This window comes from Mercenaria mercenaria, chromosome 18 (assembly GCF_021730395.1).
Source record: "Mercenaria mercenaria strain notata chromosome 18, MADL_Memer_1, whole genome shotgun sequence".
In the NCBI taxonomy this organism is placed as follows: domain Eukaryota; kingdom Metazoa; phylum Mollusca; class Bivalvia; order Venerida; family Veneridae; genus Mercenaria; species Mercenaria mercenaria.
The window spans coordinates 3936167-3956626 of NC_069378.1; the positions used below are offsets into that span (position 1 = coordinate 3936167).

At 38.6% G+C, this 20460-nt stretch overlaps 1 protein-coding gene across 1 annotated transcript; it reads right to left on the reverse strand.

Annotated features, from left to right (window-relative positions):
* Nucleotides 1–1682: 1682 nt before the first annotated feature.
* On the reverse strand, nt 1683–20440 carry LOC123538711 (uncharacterized). The gene is made up of 6 exons (XM_045323006.2): nt 20310–20440; nt 12223–12675; nt 10316–10527; nt 8176–8481; nt 6501–6634; nt 1683–6062 (listed from the first exon to the last, which is right to left on the reverse strand). The coding sequence occupies exons 1-6, from the start codon at nt 20337–20339 to the stop codon at nt 5410–5412; spliced, it is 1788 nt and encodes a 595-aa protein (XP_045178941.1). The 5' UTR covers nt 20340–20440; the 3' UTR covers nt 1683–5409.
* Nucleotides 20441–20460: the final 20 nt, after the last annotated feature.

Sequence of the window (20460 nt, forward strand, 5' to 3'; positions counted from 1 at the left end):
TAGGGGATAATTTGAACAATCTTTGTAGAGGGCCTCTAGATGATGCCACATACCAAATATCAAAACCCTATGACCCGTGATTTTGGGCAAGAAGATTTTCAAAGTTTTCTCTATACATGTCTATGTAAATCATGTGGCCCCTAGGGCGGGGCCATATTTGACTCTAGGGGGATAATTTTGGTAGAGAACCACTAGATGATGCTACATACCAAATACAAAAGCCCTAAGACCAGTGATTTAGGACAAGAAGATTTTTTTTAAAGTTTTTCCTTTCAGTTGCAATGGCAATCAGAGTTCTGCTTGGAATTCAATTCTTTGAATAACTTTGAAAGGGGCCACCCAAGGATTTTTCCTGTAATATTTGGTGTAATTCTGCCCAGTAGTTTTCTGTAATTCATGCCCGCCTCATATCTTCTAAATACTGGAAATATTTTCATACAATAACCATCAAATCTATTTACCTCATTAAGACCATGCGGATGCGCATGCTGGTCTGGATCCATGCTGGTTGCAAAGCCACTATGTTGGTTTTCTCATGGCACGGCTCATATGTGATCTATTTTCATCTGTCAAACTTATTGATACTCAAGATCATTTATCATGTAAGTAAATGGCCTAAATGATTGCAAAAAGTTACAATAAAAGGTATTTATAGTAACAACAAAGGGATGTAAATCTTAAAAAAAAAAAGCCTTACCAGTAGAGATAGGTCAAAACACACCTCAAAATAAGCTATTTATAGTTACAACAAAGGGAAATAATGCTACGTTCTTGCACATGACACTCCGTCTCATGATGGTGAACAATTGTGCCAAGTTACATCAAAATCCCTCCAAACATGAAAAAAAATGCTCTGGACAGTCATTCTTGTATCTGACCTTTGACCTCTAAGTGTGACCTTGACCTTAGACATAGGGTCCTGGTTCTTGCGCATGCCACTCCGTCACATGGTTGTGAACATTTGTGCCATGTTACATCAAAATCCGTCCATGCATGAAGAAGAAATGCTTTGGACAAAGTCATTATTGAATTTAACCTTTGACCTCCAAGTGTGACCTTGAACTTGGATATAGGAACCTGCGGTTTGCACATGACCCTCCATCTAACTGAGGTTACTATTCAAGCCAAATATAAACGAGACTGCTCCATACATGTCAAAGTAATGGTCCGGACAAACAAATCCAGACGGACGCACGCATGCACATACACCGAACAGCCATTTGGACAACTATGTCTTCGCTTCCACAAGCGGGCTCAACAAAAAAAGAGGAAAATGATTTTTTGTGTTATATACTGTGATTATGCATGTTCTCCATCCATAATGTACCGTTTGTAAATAAGAATGTAGGTGTAGATATTAATTAAAAAAACATAAGGAATAACATCAAAAAGAGAAAGACCTTAATGTTATGTTTGTAGTTATACATGCACCAGAGGTGATCTGTTGATTGAGCCACACCATGAGAAAACCAACAAAGTGGGTTTGCGACCAGCATGGATCCAGACCAGCCAACGCATCCGCGCAGTCTGGTCAGGATCCATGCTGTTGGCTTTCAAAGCCTATTGTAATTAGCGAAACCATTAGCGCCTGACCAGACTGTGCAGGCTGGTCTGGATCCACGCTGGTCGCAAAACGCACTATGTGGGTTTTCTCATGGTGTGGCTAAATTAAAAGACACACAGATGAGAAAGCCTTTAATTTTAATACATGCAATTTTACAGCTAATTACAGTTCATTTTAGAATAAATTGCTTTTAATGTGAGGTTTGTGGTAAGGCGTTAATTGATAAATGTAATCTAAATTGACTTGTAAGCAAACACACAGGTGAACAATAGTTTCAATATGATCTTTGTACTAAATCCAACAGTGACAACAGTATCTTAAGCAGACATACAATGTATGGCCATTCATAGTGAAGAAAAGAAGTATTCAATTGCAATGTTTGTACTTACTCCACTTAGGAAAATCAATTTTTATACAGCATAAATACTGTAAACGCACATATTTTAGCGGGGTCAAAATTTCACGAATTTGAAATTCTGAAAATGTTCTCAAGGTTTAATATTCGCCAAATTGTAAAAATGGTATCTTGCTTGCATTAAAATCATACTAATGGTGAATAATACGCGAGGATTTATTTTCGCGAGATATAGGGCCTCGCAAATATAGCGAAAATTAAACCCTCGCGAAAATTTCTACTTTTACAGTAAATACATATACACAATTATAGGTCATAAGGCGACTTTCTAGCTTCAATAGTGGAGGAAGACCCCTGGTGCCCCTCCATGCATTATTTCATCACGAGCGGGCACGTCGGGTCTCAGACAAAGATTGTTTTCCATGAAAACTGAATTCTAAAGTACAGTAACTTGATTGCAATAACTAAAACACTTACTGTAAGATGATGCTTTTTAATTCTTCATAATATTACTTTAAAGGGATAAGATCATTGTTGATGCATTAAACATCCTCAACATGCAAGGATATCTTTGAAGTTTATAGTTTAATTTTTTGTAGCCGTAGTAACGCTTTTTGATTTACTCTTGCTGAAATCATATTAAAATGCTTCAAATTTAAAAACCGTTTTGTACCTTAAAATTTAATTTTGTTTCAAAACAAACTTAAATAAACAATTAAACAAGAGATCACAGAGTGATCTTGGCGCCCACCAATGTGCCATTTTTGAGTGTTCCAAATTTCAAGACTTACTGACTAGCTCAAGGTCAAATTTCATTTCCGTACACAACACTTTGCATGTGGTCCAAATTCGAAAGCTGTAGCTTGAGAAATGTGAAAGTAGGTCACTAGATCAATTTCAAGGACGAAATGTGAAAGTAGGTCACTAGGTCAAAATCAAGGTCAAATTACACTTCAGAACACAAATTTATGCATGTGGTCCAAATTTAAAGCCTGTACCTTCAAAAATGTGAAAGTAGGTCACTAGGTCAATGTCAAGGTCAAAGTTTGTTTCGGTACACAATCCTATGCATGTGGTCTAAATTTGAAGCCTGTAGCTACAGAAATGTGAAAGTAGGTCACTAGGTCAATCTTAAGGTCAAAGTTCATTTCGGTACACAAAACTATGCAAGTGGTCCAAATTTGAAGGCTGTAGCTCGAGAAATGTGAAAGTAGGTCACTAGGTCAAAATCAAGGTCAAATTTTATTTCGGAACACAGAACTATGCATGTGTTCCAAATTTGAAGCCTGTACCATCAAAAATGTGAAAGTAGGTCACTAGGTCAATGTAAAGGTCAAAGTTTGTTTCGGTATACAAAACTATGCATGTGGTCCAAATTTGAAGGCTGTAGCTTGAGAAATGTGAAAGTAGGTCAGTAGGTCAAAATCAAGGTCAAATTCCAATTCAGAACACAAAACTATGCATGTGGTCCAAATTTGAAGCCTGTACCATCAAAAATGTGAAAGAAGGTCACTAGGTCAAAGTCAAGGTCAAAGTTTTTTTCAGTGCACAAAACTATGCACGTGGTCCAAATTTGAAGGCTGTAGCTACAGAAATGTGAAAGTAGGTCACTAGGTCAAAATAAAGGTCAACTCATGTCAAGGTTCATCTTGCCACTCAAAACCATACATGTGGTCCAAATTTGAATGTTGTAGGTTATTGACAAGAAGATTTTAAAATCTTTTCCCTATATAAGTCTATATGAACCATGTGACCCCCCAGGGCGGGGCCATATTTGACCCTAGGGGGATAATTTGAACAAACTTGGTAGAGAACCACTAGATGATGCTACATTACAAATGCCAAAGCCCTAGGCTTTGTGGTTTGGACAAGAAGATTTTCAACGTTTTTCCCTATGTAAGTCTATGTAAACCATGTGACCCCCGGGGCGGGGCCATATTTGACCCTAGGGGGATAATTTGAACAATCTTAGTAGAAGACCACTAGATGATGTCATATACAAAATATCAAAGCCCTAGGCCCTGTGGTTTTGAACAAGAGGTTTTTCAAAGTTTTTCCCTATATAAGTGTATATAAACCATGTGACCCCCGGGGCGGGGCCATATTAGACCCCAAGGAAATATTTTGAATCATCTTGGTAGAGGACCACTAGATGATGCTTCATACCAAATATCAAAGCCCTAGGCTCTGTGGTTTTGGACAAGAAGATTTTCAAAGTTTTTCCCTATATAAATCTATGTAAATTATAGAAATAAACAAAGGGCCATAACTTACTAAAAAATTGTTGAACCAGTCTGATTTTCAGGGGGACACAACTAGGGTATCAATACATCATTCTGACAAAGTTTGGTCAAAATCCCCCAGGTAGTTTATGAGGAGATGCGATAACGAGAAATTGTTAACGGACGGAAGGACGGACGGACTGACGGACGGACGGACGGACGGAAGGACGACGGACCACGGACGCAGAGTGATTTGAATAGCCCACCATCTGATGATGGTGGGCTAATAAAATCTATGAACAGTCTTTACAAAAGAACAAAACTAAAATCCTTTCAAAACTAGAGCTATCACTAAAGGTGATGAATGTACCCCCCTCATGCACTGACACAGTACATTGCAATTTGACGCACACAAGATTGCATAATTATGTGGACTGTATGTATATAGACTGTATGTATACAGTATAGTAACAAAAAACAAAGTCCCATAACTATGCAGAATATTTATCTAAAAGAACGAAACATGCACCATGCACAACAAGGGTTGGTACTGATCACTTGTGTGAAGTTTCATTAAATTGTGTTCAAGGGTTCGGAAGATTAGGCGTGCACAAGATTGCATATGCAGACTGTATGTACATAGTATGTTAACAAGAAACAAAGTCCCATAACTCTGCAATTTTTGTCGTTGAAAGAACCTAACATGTCCCATGCACAACTACTGTTGTTACTGATCACTTGTGTGAAGTTTCATTAAATTGTGTCAAGGGGATGAGGAGAGATGGTGCGCACAAGATTGCATCTATGTATATAGTATAGTAACAAAAAACAAAGTCCCGTAACTCTGCAAATTTTTTTTCTGAAAGAGCCTAACATGTCCCATGCACAACTACTGTTGTTACTGATCACTTGTGTGAAGTTTCATTAAATTGTGTCAAGGGGATGAGGAGAGATGGTGCGCACAAGATTGTGTCTATGTATATAGTATAGTAACAAAAAACAAAATCCCATAACTCTGCAATTTTTTTTTCTGAAAGAACCTAACATGTCCCATGCACTACTACTGTTGCTACTGATCATTTGTGTGAAGTTTCATTAAATTGTGTCAAGGGGATGAGGAGAGATGGTGCACACAAGATTGTGTCTACGGACAGACAGACAGACAACCTGAAACCAGTATACCCCTCTTACAACTTTGTTGTCGGGGGGGGGGGGGGGGTACAATAAAAAGGCACAGTCTTAAAGCCACACAATATCTGATTACTGATTCAACCTCTGCTTGAATAAAATCCCTGGAACAAGCAATTAACTTCAACTGGTTCATTTAACTGTAACTGAAACAAATCCTTTCCATAGGCAGACACTACTCCGACACTTGACTTTTGCTGCTTCACTTTACCGTAAAATTCAAGTTCAAGAATATTCAGTAAGTTTTCTCCACTCAATTTTGATTGGCCCTCCGTTGCATAGGATATAGTAATATGAGCACTGCATCCATGCTGAAACAATGCATGTTTCTGGTCACTATCTGATGAGTGTAAATGAACATCCCTGTACCTTTCACGTAAAATTTCTTCTTCATCCTTTACATACAGATCTGATAACCTAATTGTTTCATACTGTCTATCACTACAATTTTCAGAACCTGAAGTTCCTGAGAAACTTGTAATACCCCTGGAATCTGATCCACTTTCCTTAGAAACCAAGTTTACTGCATCTTCTTGAAGAACTACCCTTGCGCTTAAAGCTTGTCTACTGTAAACAAATCCTGAGATCTTAAGTGTAAATTTCCTGCCCATGGCTCTAACTACATGGTCCTCGTTGTGGTAGGCATCCTTGGACCGCCTTGCAAGGTATGCCGCTGTACAGTGCAACATGGGGTGTGGATCAGTATAGGATATCACCACATTGCTCAAAATATCTGGGAAAAAAAAGCAAATCTTACTTGCTAATAAGAAACTGCCTTTATAATAAGAGCTAACACTCAAAGTACATTCAACTGACCTCTTTTAAAACAGTCACATTTCTGTTTTGCATTTGTGGCAAGGTAGCTTAAAGCTAGACATTATGGCTATATTTAGTGAATCATGAAGATTACACACAGAGAGAAGACATATAATAAATACATTTAGTCAGTCAGCCAGTTCAAATATAAGTCTAGAATAACAATAATAATAATAATAAATTTGAAAGACTTTCATTTTTCTTTCACATTTCTATGTGAATCTCTGTTTAAACAATACAAAACTCAAAACAAGGATTTCAGACCACATTTCAATGATTTACCAACATGCACATAAATTGTTGTATATACTCGTATAACCTTTCAAAATATAAAATAAAATATAAATAAATGTACCCTCTAAAGCTGTGAAACTGTCAGAGACATCCTGAGAGCCGAGATCTGGAAAAGCCACTTCATTCAAACACTGCCTTAGAACATCTCTCGATTTCTTCACCAACATAGAGGAATCTTCCTTAGAAAGGAACCATCTGAAAGTATGTAATTTATTCATTTCATTCTTAAACACGAAAACAATTGATGCACTGCATCAATGTTATAGAAAACAACTTTAGCCTTCACGCTTCAGTGATAATAAATTGATTACAGGACATCCATGATGGCCCTGTATTGCTCACCACTGTGTTTCAAAACTGAACAGTATAACAAAAGCTGTTAGTAAAACACATATGCCCCCCCACCATGAAGGCTTATCCCATTCAGTGATGTGATCACTATGACCATGACCTTTGACCGCCGACTTGATAAGCCCTATTAATATAATACCAAGTAAGAAGGTCTTCGGTCAAGTGGTGACCATTCTCAAGTTATTGTTTGGAAACCATTTTCAAGTTTCAGATGACTGTGACCTTGTCCTTTGACCTACTGACCCCAAGAAAACTACAAGGGTCACCATGTTTCCAACTATGAAGGTAGTGGGTCAAGTGATTCTTAAGTTATTGTGCGGAAACCGTTCACTTTACCGAAAGATGGACCAACTGACATACCAATGTGACTGACAGGTACAAAGCAATGGAAGAAACTGATTTCTACCAAATTATTTTGAAAACTGGTCTGCAGATTCAGTCGAGAAGATTTTCAAAATTTACACAGAGCTGTCTAGGGCAAAAATTTTTTAACAAATCAAAATGACTTTTATTAATTATAGTAGAATTTTTTGAAACCATCAATGTGGTTAAAGGTTCAGCGCATACATAGTAATAACTGAATTGGTATAATTGAGTTTGTTTATGACAGGTTACACAATATGCAGCAACATTGAATGGAAATGACAAGAAATAATTACAACACCATGTATGGTCCAAGTACCAGTTACTAGTATTGTAGGATTCCACTTTGCCATTTTTTTTGTTATTAAAACCATATTTTCCCATAGCAACCATGCATATTAGTTGCCAGAGCAACAAAATAAAAGGGTGTGCATATTTTCAATACTACCACCTATTCATGTACCAATTTTCATAGCCTTGGAAATCATCTATCAATCAATTTGTCCATACAAACATGTGTACAATATCTACACATTTAGCCAACTGCAAATATTTTGTATTTCTGACATTTTCAGCTAATGACGAAAGATAAAGTTCAGACTGGATTCTATCACAGGTCTACCATTCCCTGGTTAAACCTATGGCTTATTTGCCAAACATTTGTTTCAGCCAATCAATAGCATTTCTTGACAAATCATTGTGGACCAATTGAAAAAGTCCATGAAAAGCAAGGCTGTGTCCATTTCAGTATCACCACCAAATCACAAGAAATGCAACAGTTTTATTTCTCAAGATAAACTTTTAAAATATCAGATAGAATGAGTAAATGTCTATTGATCACAGTCATTTTGAATTGTCTTAAAGTCAGCAGGTCAAATAAAGGAAGACACTGCTTGACTGGAACAACTCCCCATGGTAATTAAGTCTGCATAGTCTCACCAAAACAATGAAAGAAAGAAATCAGAGGTTCACAATAGGACAATGAATACACTTTAATAAATGAGAACGACTTCTATACCTACCCATAATACAACGGTCTGTACACATTGTCTCTCAAACTCTGTAGCTTCCTGCCAATAGTTTCCCTGTCAACATGATGTTTATTTCTCTGTGCCAACTCCTCTGGGTCATATCGCCACGGAGTTTGGGGTTCTAAAACAACCACATGATAGTAGCAGCTTCTTTGTGCAAGTTTCATGTAAAACCCCATAGACCATCGTTGTATGTTTGTGTTATCTATAATTACGACTGGTGTTCCTTTATTACAGTGGTATGCTGCCTTGTTCTGGCAGTCTTTATGAGCTTCTGACAGTCTGCCTGCATCAAAACTGAAATAAGCAAGGTTTCATATCATTTCTTTCTTTGTATTTTAGATGTACAACAATGGTAAAAATGGCAACACTATCTGATGTTTTATGTACATGTATTTAGCATCTGTATTTCTTGTATATTAAGTTCTTTCACCTGAAAAGTGGATAGATGTATTCTTGGGACTTATTTTCGTTGGTTTTTTTTTATATCAGCTACAAAAAAATAATGTTCACCTGGAGACAAAAAAATCTATAATTATGGTGTGTGCTGGGAATTTGTTATTCCTTTATTTCATTTACAATATTATAGACAAGAGCTGTCCGTAAGACAGCGCGCTCGACTTTTCTCAGTGCTTGACTCTAAATTAGAGCTTTGCAAGTAAATAAAAAATCCAAGTTAAAAAGGGACATAACTCTGTCAAAATTCAAACCAGAGTTATGGGCATTGTGTCTCCTGGTATAGACTTTGATAGTAAATAACTATTTTGAGTTTCAAGTCAAAAGCTTTAATAGTAACAGAGATATTTGACTTTATCAAAAATTTTAACAAAAAATTCTAAGTTAAAAAAGTACATACATGTAATTCTGTCAAAAATCAAAGCAGAATTATGGGGATTGTTTCTCCTGGTGTAGACTTTGATGGTAAACAAGTATTTTAAGTTTCAAGTAAAAAGCTTTGATAGTAACAGAGATATTGGACTTTATCAAAAACTTTAACCAAAAATTCTAAGTTAAAAAGGGGCATAGTTCTGTCACAATTCAAATCAGTGTTATGAGAATTGTGTCTCCTGGTGTAGATTTTGATAGTAAGTAACTACTTTGAGTTTAAAGTCAAAAGCTTTAATAGTAACAGAGATATTTGACTTTATCAAAAATTTTAACAAAAAATTCTAAGTTAAAACGGGGCATAATTCTGTCAAAATTCAAACAGAGTTATGGGGATTGTTTCTCCTGGTGTAGACTTTGATGGTAATTAACTATTTTAAGTTTCAAGTCAATAGCTTTGATAGTAACAGAGATATTTGACTCAATCAAAAACTTTAACCACAAATTCTTAGTTAAAAAGGGGCATAATTCTGTCAAAATTCAAATCAGAGTTATGGGGATTGTTTCTCCTGGTGTAGACTTTGAAAGTAAAAAATATTTTAAGTTTCAAGTCAATAGCTTTGACAGTAACAGAGATATTTGACTTTATCAAAAGCTTTAACCAACGGCGACGGCGATGCTGACGCCGGGGCGAGTACAATAGCTCTACTTTTTCTTCGAAAAGTCGAGCTAAAAATGCAACTTTTTTGGAGATCTGTTAAAAGATTTGAGGCACATAAAAATGTAGCTGATAAGTTCTTCACAAGGGTTATCCTTAAACTTTACTTTGCTAAATTTCTATAATGAACTTGTCCATCTTACAATTTTGACAGTGCCATTAACTGTTAAAAGGGGTGCTTACCTAAAAGATACTGACAGAATGGCGAACAGTGTAGATCTTGATCAGACTGCATGGATGTGCAGGCTGATCATGATCTACACTGGTCGCAAAGGCAGAATCAATCGTGTCCAGCATGATAAGGGTTGAACACCCTTTTTGGGGTAAAAATTTAAGCTAGAGTGCAATGTTTGTTAAAACTGGCATTTTGTCAATGCAGCTAGTTGTATAAATTTATTCAAGTATCATTGTTCACAAAGTATCCAACTAATGTACAATCATTGTTCACAAAGTATCCAACTAATGTACAATCATTGTTTTGAAGTAAAGCATGTGCACAAAATCATTGTGTTGAAATAAAGTAAAGCATGTAAAATAAACTCTCTTCAGAAAGATGCTTTATTGGTCAAACATTCTATAATGACTTACTTGTAACTTCCATCACTACTACGAAAGAAGTCATCAGCAGAACACACTGCCACTGACCCTTTGTAGATATTTTGTAGACTTTTCACAAGTGTTGATTTACCACTGCCAGGGAGGCCCCGCATGATGAACATTGTGTTAGAATGTTTAATGAAGTTAATAGTATCCTCATCACTAAGAAAGGGCATCTCTTGATAGCCATGCACTTTTCTTATCTGAAAAATGACCACCATCACTTAGCAAGAACATTTCTACAGGTTCTTGATATATGGATATAGAATTCAGTTTCATCTTATATCTTTCAAGTTTCAAACTACCAGTATGTGCATCCTTACTTTTTAAATTAATTACTATTGCATTTCATTTTTTATCAGGCCTTAACTGAGTATGTTGGGCCGTAGGAACAGGGGTGGGGGGCCCCTCCCCCCCCACAATAATTTGACCGATTAAGGTAATTATCTTAGCAATTTTTTGACAGCGAGTCAATTTTAGCTGTGACCTGCAGTTTTGTAATTGTTTTAGATGGGCCAAGCATGCACAACTATAAAAAAAAACAACAAAAAAACGTTTGTTTCTTTAATCCGGGTCTGTCATAGGTCGCCTGATTTTCAAAATGTGTGCCCCCTCCCCCAAATCTGAAAATGCCTCCTATGTGCCTGATATGCTCAAACAGAAATAAAATGTCATTATTCTGATTTATCAGAAACTTTGAAAACCACTTTACTGAACAAGTTTGGCAACAAAAGAGCAAATTTAACAAGAGCTGTCAGTGGACAGCGCGCTTGACTACACTCTGTGCTTGATAGTATAATATAAGCAATGAGTAAAACTTTAACATTACAATAAGCATATTCTAAGTCGAAAAGGGGCCATAATTCAGTCAAAATGCTTGATAGAGTTGCCTCCTCCTTTTTACAGACTGGGGTCATGATTGTAAACCAGTATGCAAAATATGAAAGCAATATCTCCATGGACTTTGAAAATATTTGGGGTGGTACGCAAACTTTAACATTTATTCTAAGTTGAAAAGGGGTCATGATTGTAAACAAGTACCGGGATGCAAAATATGAAAGCAATATTTCAATGGACTTTGAAAATATTTGGGGTGGTACGCAAACTTTAACCTTTGTGTGACGCTCACACTAACGCCGACACCAGGGCGAGTAGGATAGCTCCCCTATTTTTCGAATAGTCGAGCTAAAAAAGAGGCTCTCATGAGGACCTATTTCACCTGTATTTCATTTAAAAAGTATTTAACCCTTATGATTTCTAAATGACAAAATAGTTTGAACATCAGAAAAGAGGCCATTACCATTACGTTTGCACAATTTTTATTCATTACTGTTACAAGATGCTTCCAACTAAATTTGATTACATGTAATTAAGAAATTCTGGAGAAGTTGTATAAAGGAAATACTAGCTGTTATGGACTACGTACATTATGACATCAGCTTAACCTTGTCTTAAAAGAGTTTAAAACATTGCATGCTATACAGCATTGAATACTATCATTAATTTTATACTTAAGAAATAATAAGTTCCCAAACGTGGTTTATCATAGAATAACCCGAGTTTTGAGTTCTGATGCGTAAGAATATATAACGAAGTCCGTAGGCTTGAGTGATATATTGTTTCCCATAAGAACGAAAAACTAGGGTTATTCTACGATAAATCACACTTGGGATCTTGTTATTTCGATTCTAACACGACATACTAGTATCAACTGTGTTAGAAAAAGTGGTAACTACTTTTTACGACCATGCTACACACCTGGAGCGGATGACGTCATCGCACGCGAGTGGTTTATTGCAGAATAACCCGAGATAAGATTTTGCTCTACATGTATGTAGGTTATTCGCTGGTCGTGTTAGAATTCTTATTAAAGAAGTTATTAAACAGAATTATCTTACGTCAAATGGTTCCTGACTTTCCTGTTCAGTCATGACTGTAGACAAATGTGCAACTTTCACAGGAACATCAACTTCATCATTGCCAGAGTTATTTCTATCTGACAACTCTCGCTTCCTTGAACCAACATCTGTAACATGCTGACGAGAAATTTCCTCTTTCCTGTATTTGTTGATTGGTTTGGCAGCAGATAAATGGGCAACTTTTACAGGAACTACAAAATCATTGTTGCTACGGTAACCTTTATCATCTGATCCTCGTTTCCTCGAACCAATACCTTCTAAATGATTAATTCTGTAACCCGTCCCAACTCTGCCTACATCATGTGTCCCAGTCCCGCCTCCATCAGTTGTATCATGAAGGTCAGCTGTTGTCTGGTGAAGGTCAAGATCATCTGGCAGTTGACCATTATGATTGTCGTCACTCCATATCCAGTCAATAAGTGTTCTTATTGCCTGAAAATTTAACAGGTAAGTAAGTATAAGAATATACATTACAAAAATGACTTTTCTTCAAAGTTTGCTTAAACTGCTTCAATTTTAATTTTTTAAATAGTAGGGATTTGGTAAACCTTTTATTATTTAACTGGGCATTCTGGACACTTAACCAATACAGTCAAAGTGCATTGTAACAATGTTGTAAAAAGGTTGTTGCTCTGATGATCTGTTTGTTTTGGGTTTTAAGTGCCACTTTTAAACAGTATTTCTGATGCGTAATGGTGAGCAGTTCTCCTTACCAATGTACTGGTATTCTGAGCAAACCTGTTCTCCACAAATAACTGCCAACTTCTCCACATGATTCAGAAGTGAAGTATGAAATAACCCTTGACACAATGTCTTTCTTTGTTGGGTTTGTTGGCTTGGATAGTGACAGTGCTGACTATATGTTGTGTTGGGTGTGTTGGCTTGGACAGTGACAGTGCTGACCATATGTTGTGTTGGGTGTGTTGGCTTGGACAGTGACAGCGCTGACTATATGTTGTGTTGGGTGTGTTAGCTTGGATAGTGACAGTACTGACTATATCTTGTGTTGGGTGTGTTGGCTTGGATAGTGACAGTACTGACTATATGTTGTGTTGGTTATGTTGGCTTGGACAGTGATAGTGCTGGCTATATGTTGTGTCGGTTGTGTTGGCTTGGAGGGTGACAATGCTGTCTTTACATTGTGTTGGGTGTGTTGCCTTGGACAGTGACAGTGCTGTCTATATGTTATGTTGGCTTGGACAGTGTCAATGCTGACTATATGTTGTGCTCGGTGTGTTGGCTTGAACAGTGACTGATGACTATATGTTGTCTTGGGTGTGTTGGCTTGGACAGTGACAGTGCTGACTATATGTTGTGTTGGTTGTGTTGGCTTGGACAGTGTCAATGCTGCCTATATGTTGTGCTGGGTGTGTTGGCTTGGATAATGACAGTGCTGACTATATGTTGTGCTGGGTGTGTTGGCTTGGACAGTGACTGCTGACTATATGTTGTGTTGGGTGTGTTGGCTTGGACAGTGTCAATGCTGACTATAGGTTGTGTTGGTTGTGTTGGTTTGGACAGTGACAGTATTGACCATATGTTGTGTTGGGTGTGTTGGCTTGGACAGTGATAGTGCCGACTATATGTTGTGTTGGTTGTGTTGGCTTGGATAGTGACAGTACTGACTATATGTTCTGTTGGGTGTGTTGACTTGGACTGTGACAGTGCCGACTATATGTTGTGTTGGTTGTGTTGGCTTGGATAGTGACAATGCTGACTATATGTTGTGTTGGGTATGTTGGCTTGGGCAGTGACAGTGCTGACTATATGTTGTGTTGGATGTTTTGGCTTGGACAGTGACAATGCTGACTATATGTTGTGTTGGGTGTGTTGGCTTGGACAATGACAGTGCTGACTATATGTTGTGTTGGGTGTGTTAGCTTGGACAGTGACAATGCTGACAATATGCTTTGTTGGGTGTGTTAGCTTGGACAGTAACAGTACTGACTGTATGTTGTGTTTGCTTGGACAGTGACAGTACTGACTATATGTTGTGTTGGCTTGAACAGTGACAATGCTGACTATATGTTGTGTTGGGTGTGTTGGCTTGGACAGTGACAGTACTGACTATATGTTGTGTTGGCTTGGACAGTGACAGTGCTGACTGTATGTTGTGTTGGGTGTGTTGGCTTGGACAGTGACAGTACTGACAATATGCTGTGTTAGGTGTGTTGGCTTTGACACAGACAGTACTGACTATATGTTGTGTTGGCTTGGACAGTGACAGTGCTGACTGTATGTTGTGTTGGGTGTGTTGGCTTGGACAGTGACAGTACTGACAATATGCTGTGTTGGGTGTGTTGGCTTTGACACAGACAGTACTGACTATATGTTGTGTTGGCTTGGACAGTGACAGTACTGACAATATGCTGTGCTGGGTGTGTTGGCTTTGACAGTGACAATACTGGCTATATGTTGTGTTGGCATGGACAGTGTCAATGCTGTCTATATGTTGTGTTGTGTGTGTTGGCTTGGACAGTGACAGTACTGACAATATGCTGTGTTGGGTGTGTTGGCTTGGACAGTGACATTTCTGACTATATGTTGTGTTCGCTTGGACAGTGACATTACGGACAATATGCTGTGATGGGTGTGTTGGCTAGGACAGTGACAGTTCTGACTGTATGTTGTGTTGGCTTGGACATTGACAGTACTGATAATATGCTGTGTTGGATGTGTTGGCTTCGTTTTTGTTTTGGGCTGACAGTGACAGTACTGATTATATGTTGTGTTGGCTTGGACAGTGACAGTGCTGACTATATGTTGTGTTGGTTGTGTTGGCTTGGATAGTGAAAGTACTGACTATATGTTGTGTTGGTTATGCTGGCTTGGACACTGAGAGTGCTGACTGTATGTTGTGGTGGGAGTGTTGCCTTGGGCAGTGACAGTGCTGACTATATGTTGTGTTGGGTGTGTTGGCTTGGACAGTGACAATGCTGACTATATGTTATGTTAGGTGTGTTGGCTTGGACAGTTACAATGCTGACTATATGTTTTGTTGGGTGTGTTGGCTTGGACAGTGACAGTGCTGGCTATATGTTGTGTTGGGTGTGTTGGCTTGGACAGTGACAATGCTGACTATATGTTGTGTTGGGTGTGTTGGCTTGGACAATGACAGTGCTAACTGTATGTTGTGTTGGGTGTGTGAACTTGGACAGCAACAATGCTGACAATATGCTGCATTGGAAGTGTTGGCTTGGACAGTGATAGTACTGACTATATGTTGTGTTGGCTTGGACAGTGACAGTGCTCACTATATGTTGTGTTGGGTGTGTTGGCTTGGACAGTGACAGTGCTCACTATATGTTGTGTTGGAATGGACAGTGTCAATGCTGTCTATATGTTGTGTTGGGTGTGTTGGCTTGGACAGTGACAGTACTGACAATATGCTGTGTTGGGTGTGTTGGCTTGGACAGTGACAGTGCTGACTATATGTTGTGTTGGCTTGGACAGTGACAATGCTGCCAATATGCTGTGTTGGGTGTGCTGGCTTGGACAGTGACAGTACTGACTATATGTTGTGCTGGCTTGGACAGCGACAGTACTGACAATATGCTGTGTTGGGTGTGTTGGCTTGGACAGTGACAGTACTGACTATATGTTGTGTTGGCTTTGACAGTGACAGTGCTGACTATATTTTGTGTTGGGTGTGTTAGCTTGGACAGTGACAATGCTGACAATATGCTTTGTTGGGTGTGTTGGCTTAGACAGTAACAGCACTGACTGTATGTTGTGTTTGCTTGGACAGTGACAGTACTGACTATATGTTGTGTTGGCTTGAACAGTCACAGTGCTGACTGTATGTTGTGTTGGGTGTGTTGGCTTGGACAGTGACAGTACTGACAATATGCTGTGTTGGGTGTGTTGGCTTGGACAGTGACAGTGCTGACTGTATGTTGTGTTGGGTGTGTTGGCTTGGACAGTGACAGTACTGACAATATGCTGTGTTGGGTGTGTTGGCTTTGACACAGACAGTACTGACTATATGTTGTGTTGGCTTGGACAGTGACAGTACTGACAATATGCTGTGCTGGGTGTGTTGGCTTTGACAGTGACAGTACTGGCTATATGTTGTGTTGGCTTGGACAGTGTCAATGCTGACTATATGTAGTGTTGTGTGTGTTGGCTTGAACAGTGACAGTACTGACATTATGCTGTGTTGGGTGTGTTGGCTTGGACAGTGACAGTTCTGACTATATGTTGTGTTGGCTTGGACAGTGACAGTACGGACAATATGCTGTGTTGGGTGTGTTGGCTTGGACAGTGACAGTTCTGACTGTATGTTTTGTTGGCTTGGACAGTGACAGTACTGATAATATGCTGTGTTGGATGTGTTGGCTTGGTTTTTGTTTTGGGTTGACAGTGACAGTACTGATTATATGTTGTGTTGGCTTGGACAGTGACAGTGCTGACTATATGTTGTATTGGTTGTGTTGGCATGGATAGTGAAAGTACTGACTATATGTTGTGTTGGGTTTGTTGGCTCGGACAGTGACAGTGCTGACTATATGTTGTGTTAGGTGTGTTGGCTTGGAGAGTGACAATGCTGACTATATGTTGTGTTGGTTATGCTGGCTTGGACAGTGACAGTGCTGACTATATGTTGTGTTGGGTGTGTTGCCTTGGGCAGTGACAGTGCTGACTATATGTTGTGTTGGGTGTGTTGGCTTGGACAGTGACAATGCTGACTATATGTTATGTTAGGGGTGTTGGCTTGGACAGTTACAATGCTGACTCTATGTTGGGTTGGGTGTGTTGGCTTGGACAGTGACAGTGCTGGCTATATGTTGTGTTGGGTGTGTTGGCTTGGACAGTGACAATGCTGACTATATGTTGTGTTGGGTGTGTTGGCTTGGACAATGACAGTGCTTACTGTATATTGTGTTGGGTGTGTGAACTTGGACAGCAACAATGCTGACAATATGCTGCGTTGGAAGTGTTGGCTTGGGCAGTGATAGTACTGACTAGATGTTGTGTTGGCTTGGACAGTGACAGTGCTCACTATATGTTGTGTTGGGTGTGTTGGGTGTGTTGGCTTTGACAGTGACAGTGCTCACTATATGTTGTGTTGGCTTGGACAGTGTCAATGATGTCTATATGTTGTGTTGGGTGTGTTGGCTTGGACAGTGACAGTGCTCACTATATGTTGTGTTGGCTTGGACAGTGTCAATGCTGTCTATATGTTGTGTTGGGTGTGTTGGCTTGGACAGTGACAGTACTGACAATATGCTGTGTTGGGTGTGTTGGCTTGGACAGTGACAGTGCTGGCTATATGTTGTGTTGGCTTGGACAGTGACAATGCTGCCAATATGCTGTGTTGGGTGTGTTGGCTTGGACAGTGACAGTACTGACTATATGTTGTGCTGGCTTGGACAGCGACAGTACTGACAATATGCTGTGTTGGGTGTGTTGGCTTGGACAATGACAGTGCTGACTATATGCTGTGTTGGGTGTGTTAGCTTGGACAGTGACAGTACTGACTATATGTTGGGTGTGTTGGCTTGGACAATGACAGTGCTGATAATATGTTGTGTTGGGTGTGTTGGCTTGGACAGTGACAGTGCTGACTATACATTGTGTTGGCTTGGACAGTGACAGTGCTGATTATATGTTGTGTTGGCTTCGACAGTGACAGTGCTGACTATATGTTGTGTTGGGTGTGTTGGCGGCTTGGACAGTGACAGTACTGACAACAATATGCTGTGTTGGGTGTGTTGACTTAGACTTAAAACCATTTCTGCACAATAAATACAGAATGCTTTGGCCTGCAGTTGTCAAACTTCATAATATGATTGCCTGGGGGTTAACAGATGAACTCTACTGTTTTTGTGGTAAGTAGGTCAAAGGTCTTAGTCACAGTGACCATGTGACTAACAACTGTTTCCACACAATAACTAAATAACTGGAATACAATCATCAAACTTCAAAAGATAACTTATGTTTTCAGTAGATAGCCACTATTGTTTGGTGGTTCATTAGTTCAAAGGTCAGTCACTGTGACACTGAGAATGAAAATGGTTTCAGCTCAATAACTAAAAATGCTTTGGCATACAGTCAGCAAACTTCACAGGGTGATTGCCTAAGGTCGAAAGATGGCCCCCTTGTTTTGTGGTACAGTTGGTCAACGGTCTGGGTCATTGTGACTTTAAGAATGGCAAGAGTCTCCTATTAATACCTAAATAACACTTTAGCCTATAGTCATTAAACTTCACAGGATGACTGCCTTTGTTTATTAAAGCAGATGACCCCTACTGTTTTAGGCATCAGCATGTCAGAGGTCAAGGTCACAGTGACCTTGAGACTGAAAGTGGCTAAAAGAACTTATCTCAAACTTTATTGGATTTTTGCCTGTGGACTGAGTAGATGGCCCTATTGCTCTTTAGGTCAGTAGGACAACGGTCATAGTCACAGTGACTTCTGGACTTAAAACAGTTTCAACTTAAATACTTTGATTGATTTGGCTATAGATCTTCATATGACGGTTTCTTGCAGTCAGCAGAAATGAGGTCATTATGTCATAGGTTAAGGCTAGAACATATAAAGTTACATACCCAATTGGCACAAGTTTGCCTTTAATATAGGCTGTCTTGGGGATATGTGTTTTCAAAACAGACTCTTGTTTACATAAGAGCCAAAATTGGCAATAATATACATAGGCACCAGATTTTTTGGGCTACGCTACAGTGCATGACATGGTACTATATATGTTGGCTCGAGCGCGCTCTGCGGTGCAGGAGCGTAGCCCAAAAAATCGGGTGCCTATGATAATATATATAAATTCTGTTATTTTCTCGTATCATCCCTGCAAGATATTCAACTGTATTAGATATGGTTTTGTAAGATCAGGATAACTCATCTTTTACATAAAACTATATGACTTCTTCATTTTAGGTAACACTTTCGGTGTTTTGTAAAGTTTAATTATCATGATAATAGCATTTTCCAATAATGATGATTTATTATCAGTATTATTAAATCTAATATCACCATGATATAGATCCAAATTGCAGTGGCAGAGCGGGGGCTGACCTCCAAGTGTCTGGTAATGGTAATGTTCCATCCTAATATCACAAAAAAACAATGAACTGCAGCAAAAGAAACTGATGATGGACGTATCTGCACACTACCCTTAATAAAAGCATCTGTTAATTTTTTGGCTGTGGCTACGATTACGGTACCATAATCCTAGCCTCCGGTTCTAGGATTACGGAAGTTCCGTATTCCTAGACATGCAACCCTATGAGGATATGGCTAGGATTATGGAAGTATATATTTAGAGGCATAAAGTATATGTTAGGACACACATAAATGATGTTGTAAACTTACTTATTTCACTTAATTTTTCATGCCTGCCTTATTATTTCATGTTTTCAATCCGCCGTTTTGGGTTAGTGTAATCTTAATGGCGGCGCGCGGAAATATATTAGAAATATGACTGTCAAAGTTAGATTTTTAAAAAAATCTATACTTTGAATATAATGATATTTAACCATATTTTATGTTATTAACGACCATTTGTGTTGACTTGATGAAAAAAATATGCAGGTATATACGAAACATAGATAATTCTATATATTTCCGTGCACCGCCATTAAGATTATACTAATGTAACTTGAAAGAGAGTTCGTATCTAGTTGTCAAACAACCTGTTATCAGGGAAATTTTCTTCTGAGAATGGGGAAAAAAACATTTTATGAGGGGAATGGTACCCATATTCGGCCCCAAAAACGGCCAAACGAGTGCCCTGTTTAATTATGCATGTCCTAACATAGCCTAAATTTGATGCCTCTTAAATACTTCTGTAATCCTAGCCTATTCTCATAGGGTTATCTATGTCCCCTAGTCCAAATAATAGGACGTTTCGGGACAGCGTGATAACTTTTGACTGTAAAGGGATGACAACTATAAAATATCAGAATTCAGATCATAAAATAAGTCATCCCGATAAGCCAAATGTCGAAATGAGTATAAACTAATTTTCCCCCCAAACTTGACAAAATAACGTTAAGAATCCTTGACAACTGCCAACACAATAACAAAACTCCATAGATACCGCATATACTTACAAAATGTATCCCAAAAAGAATTGTGAACATAATGACTCCTAAGACGAAATGAGCGTTTGTTAAACGTGAACTGACACGGATAAAATTGCAGTGGATCCTCGTCAAGGGTTGTGAAATGCATAAACCGAAAGTAAAAATAATTTACTGACGA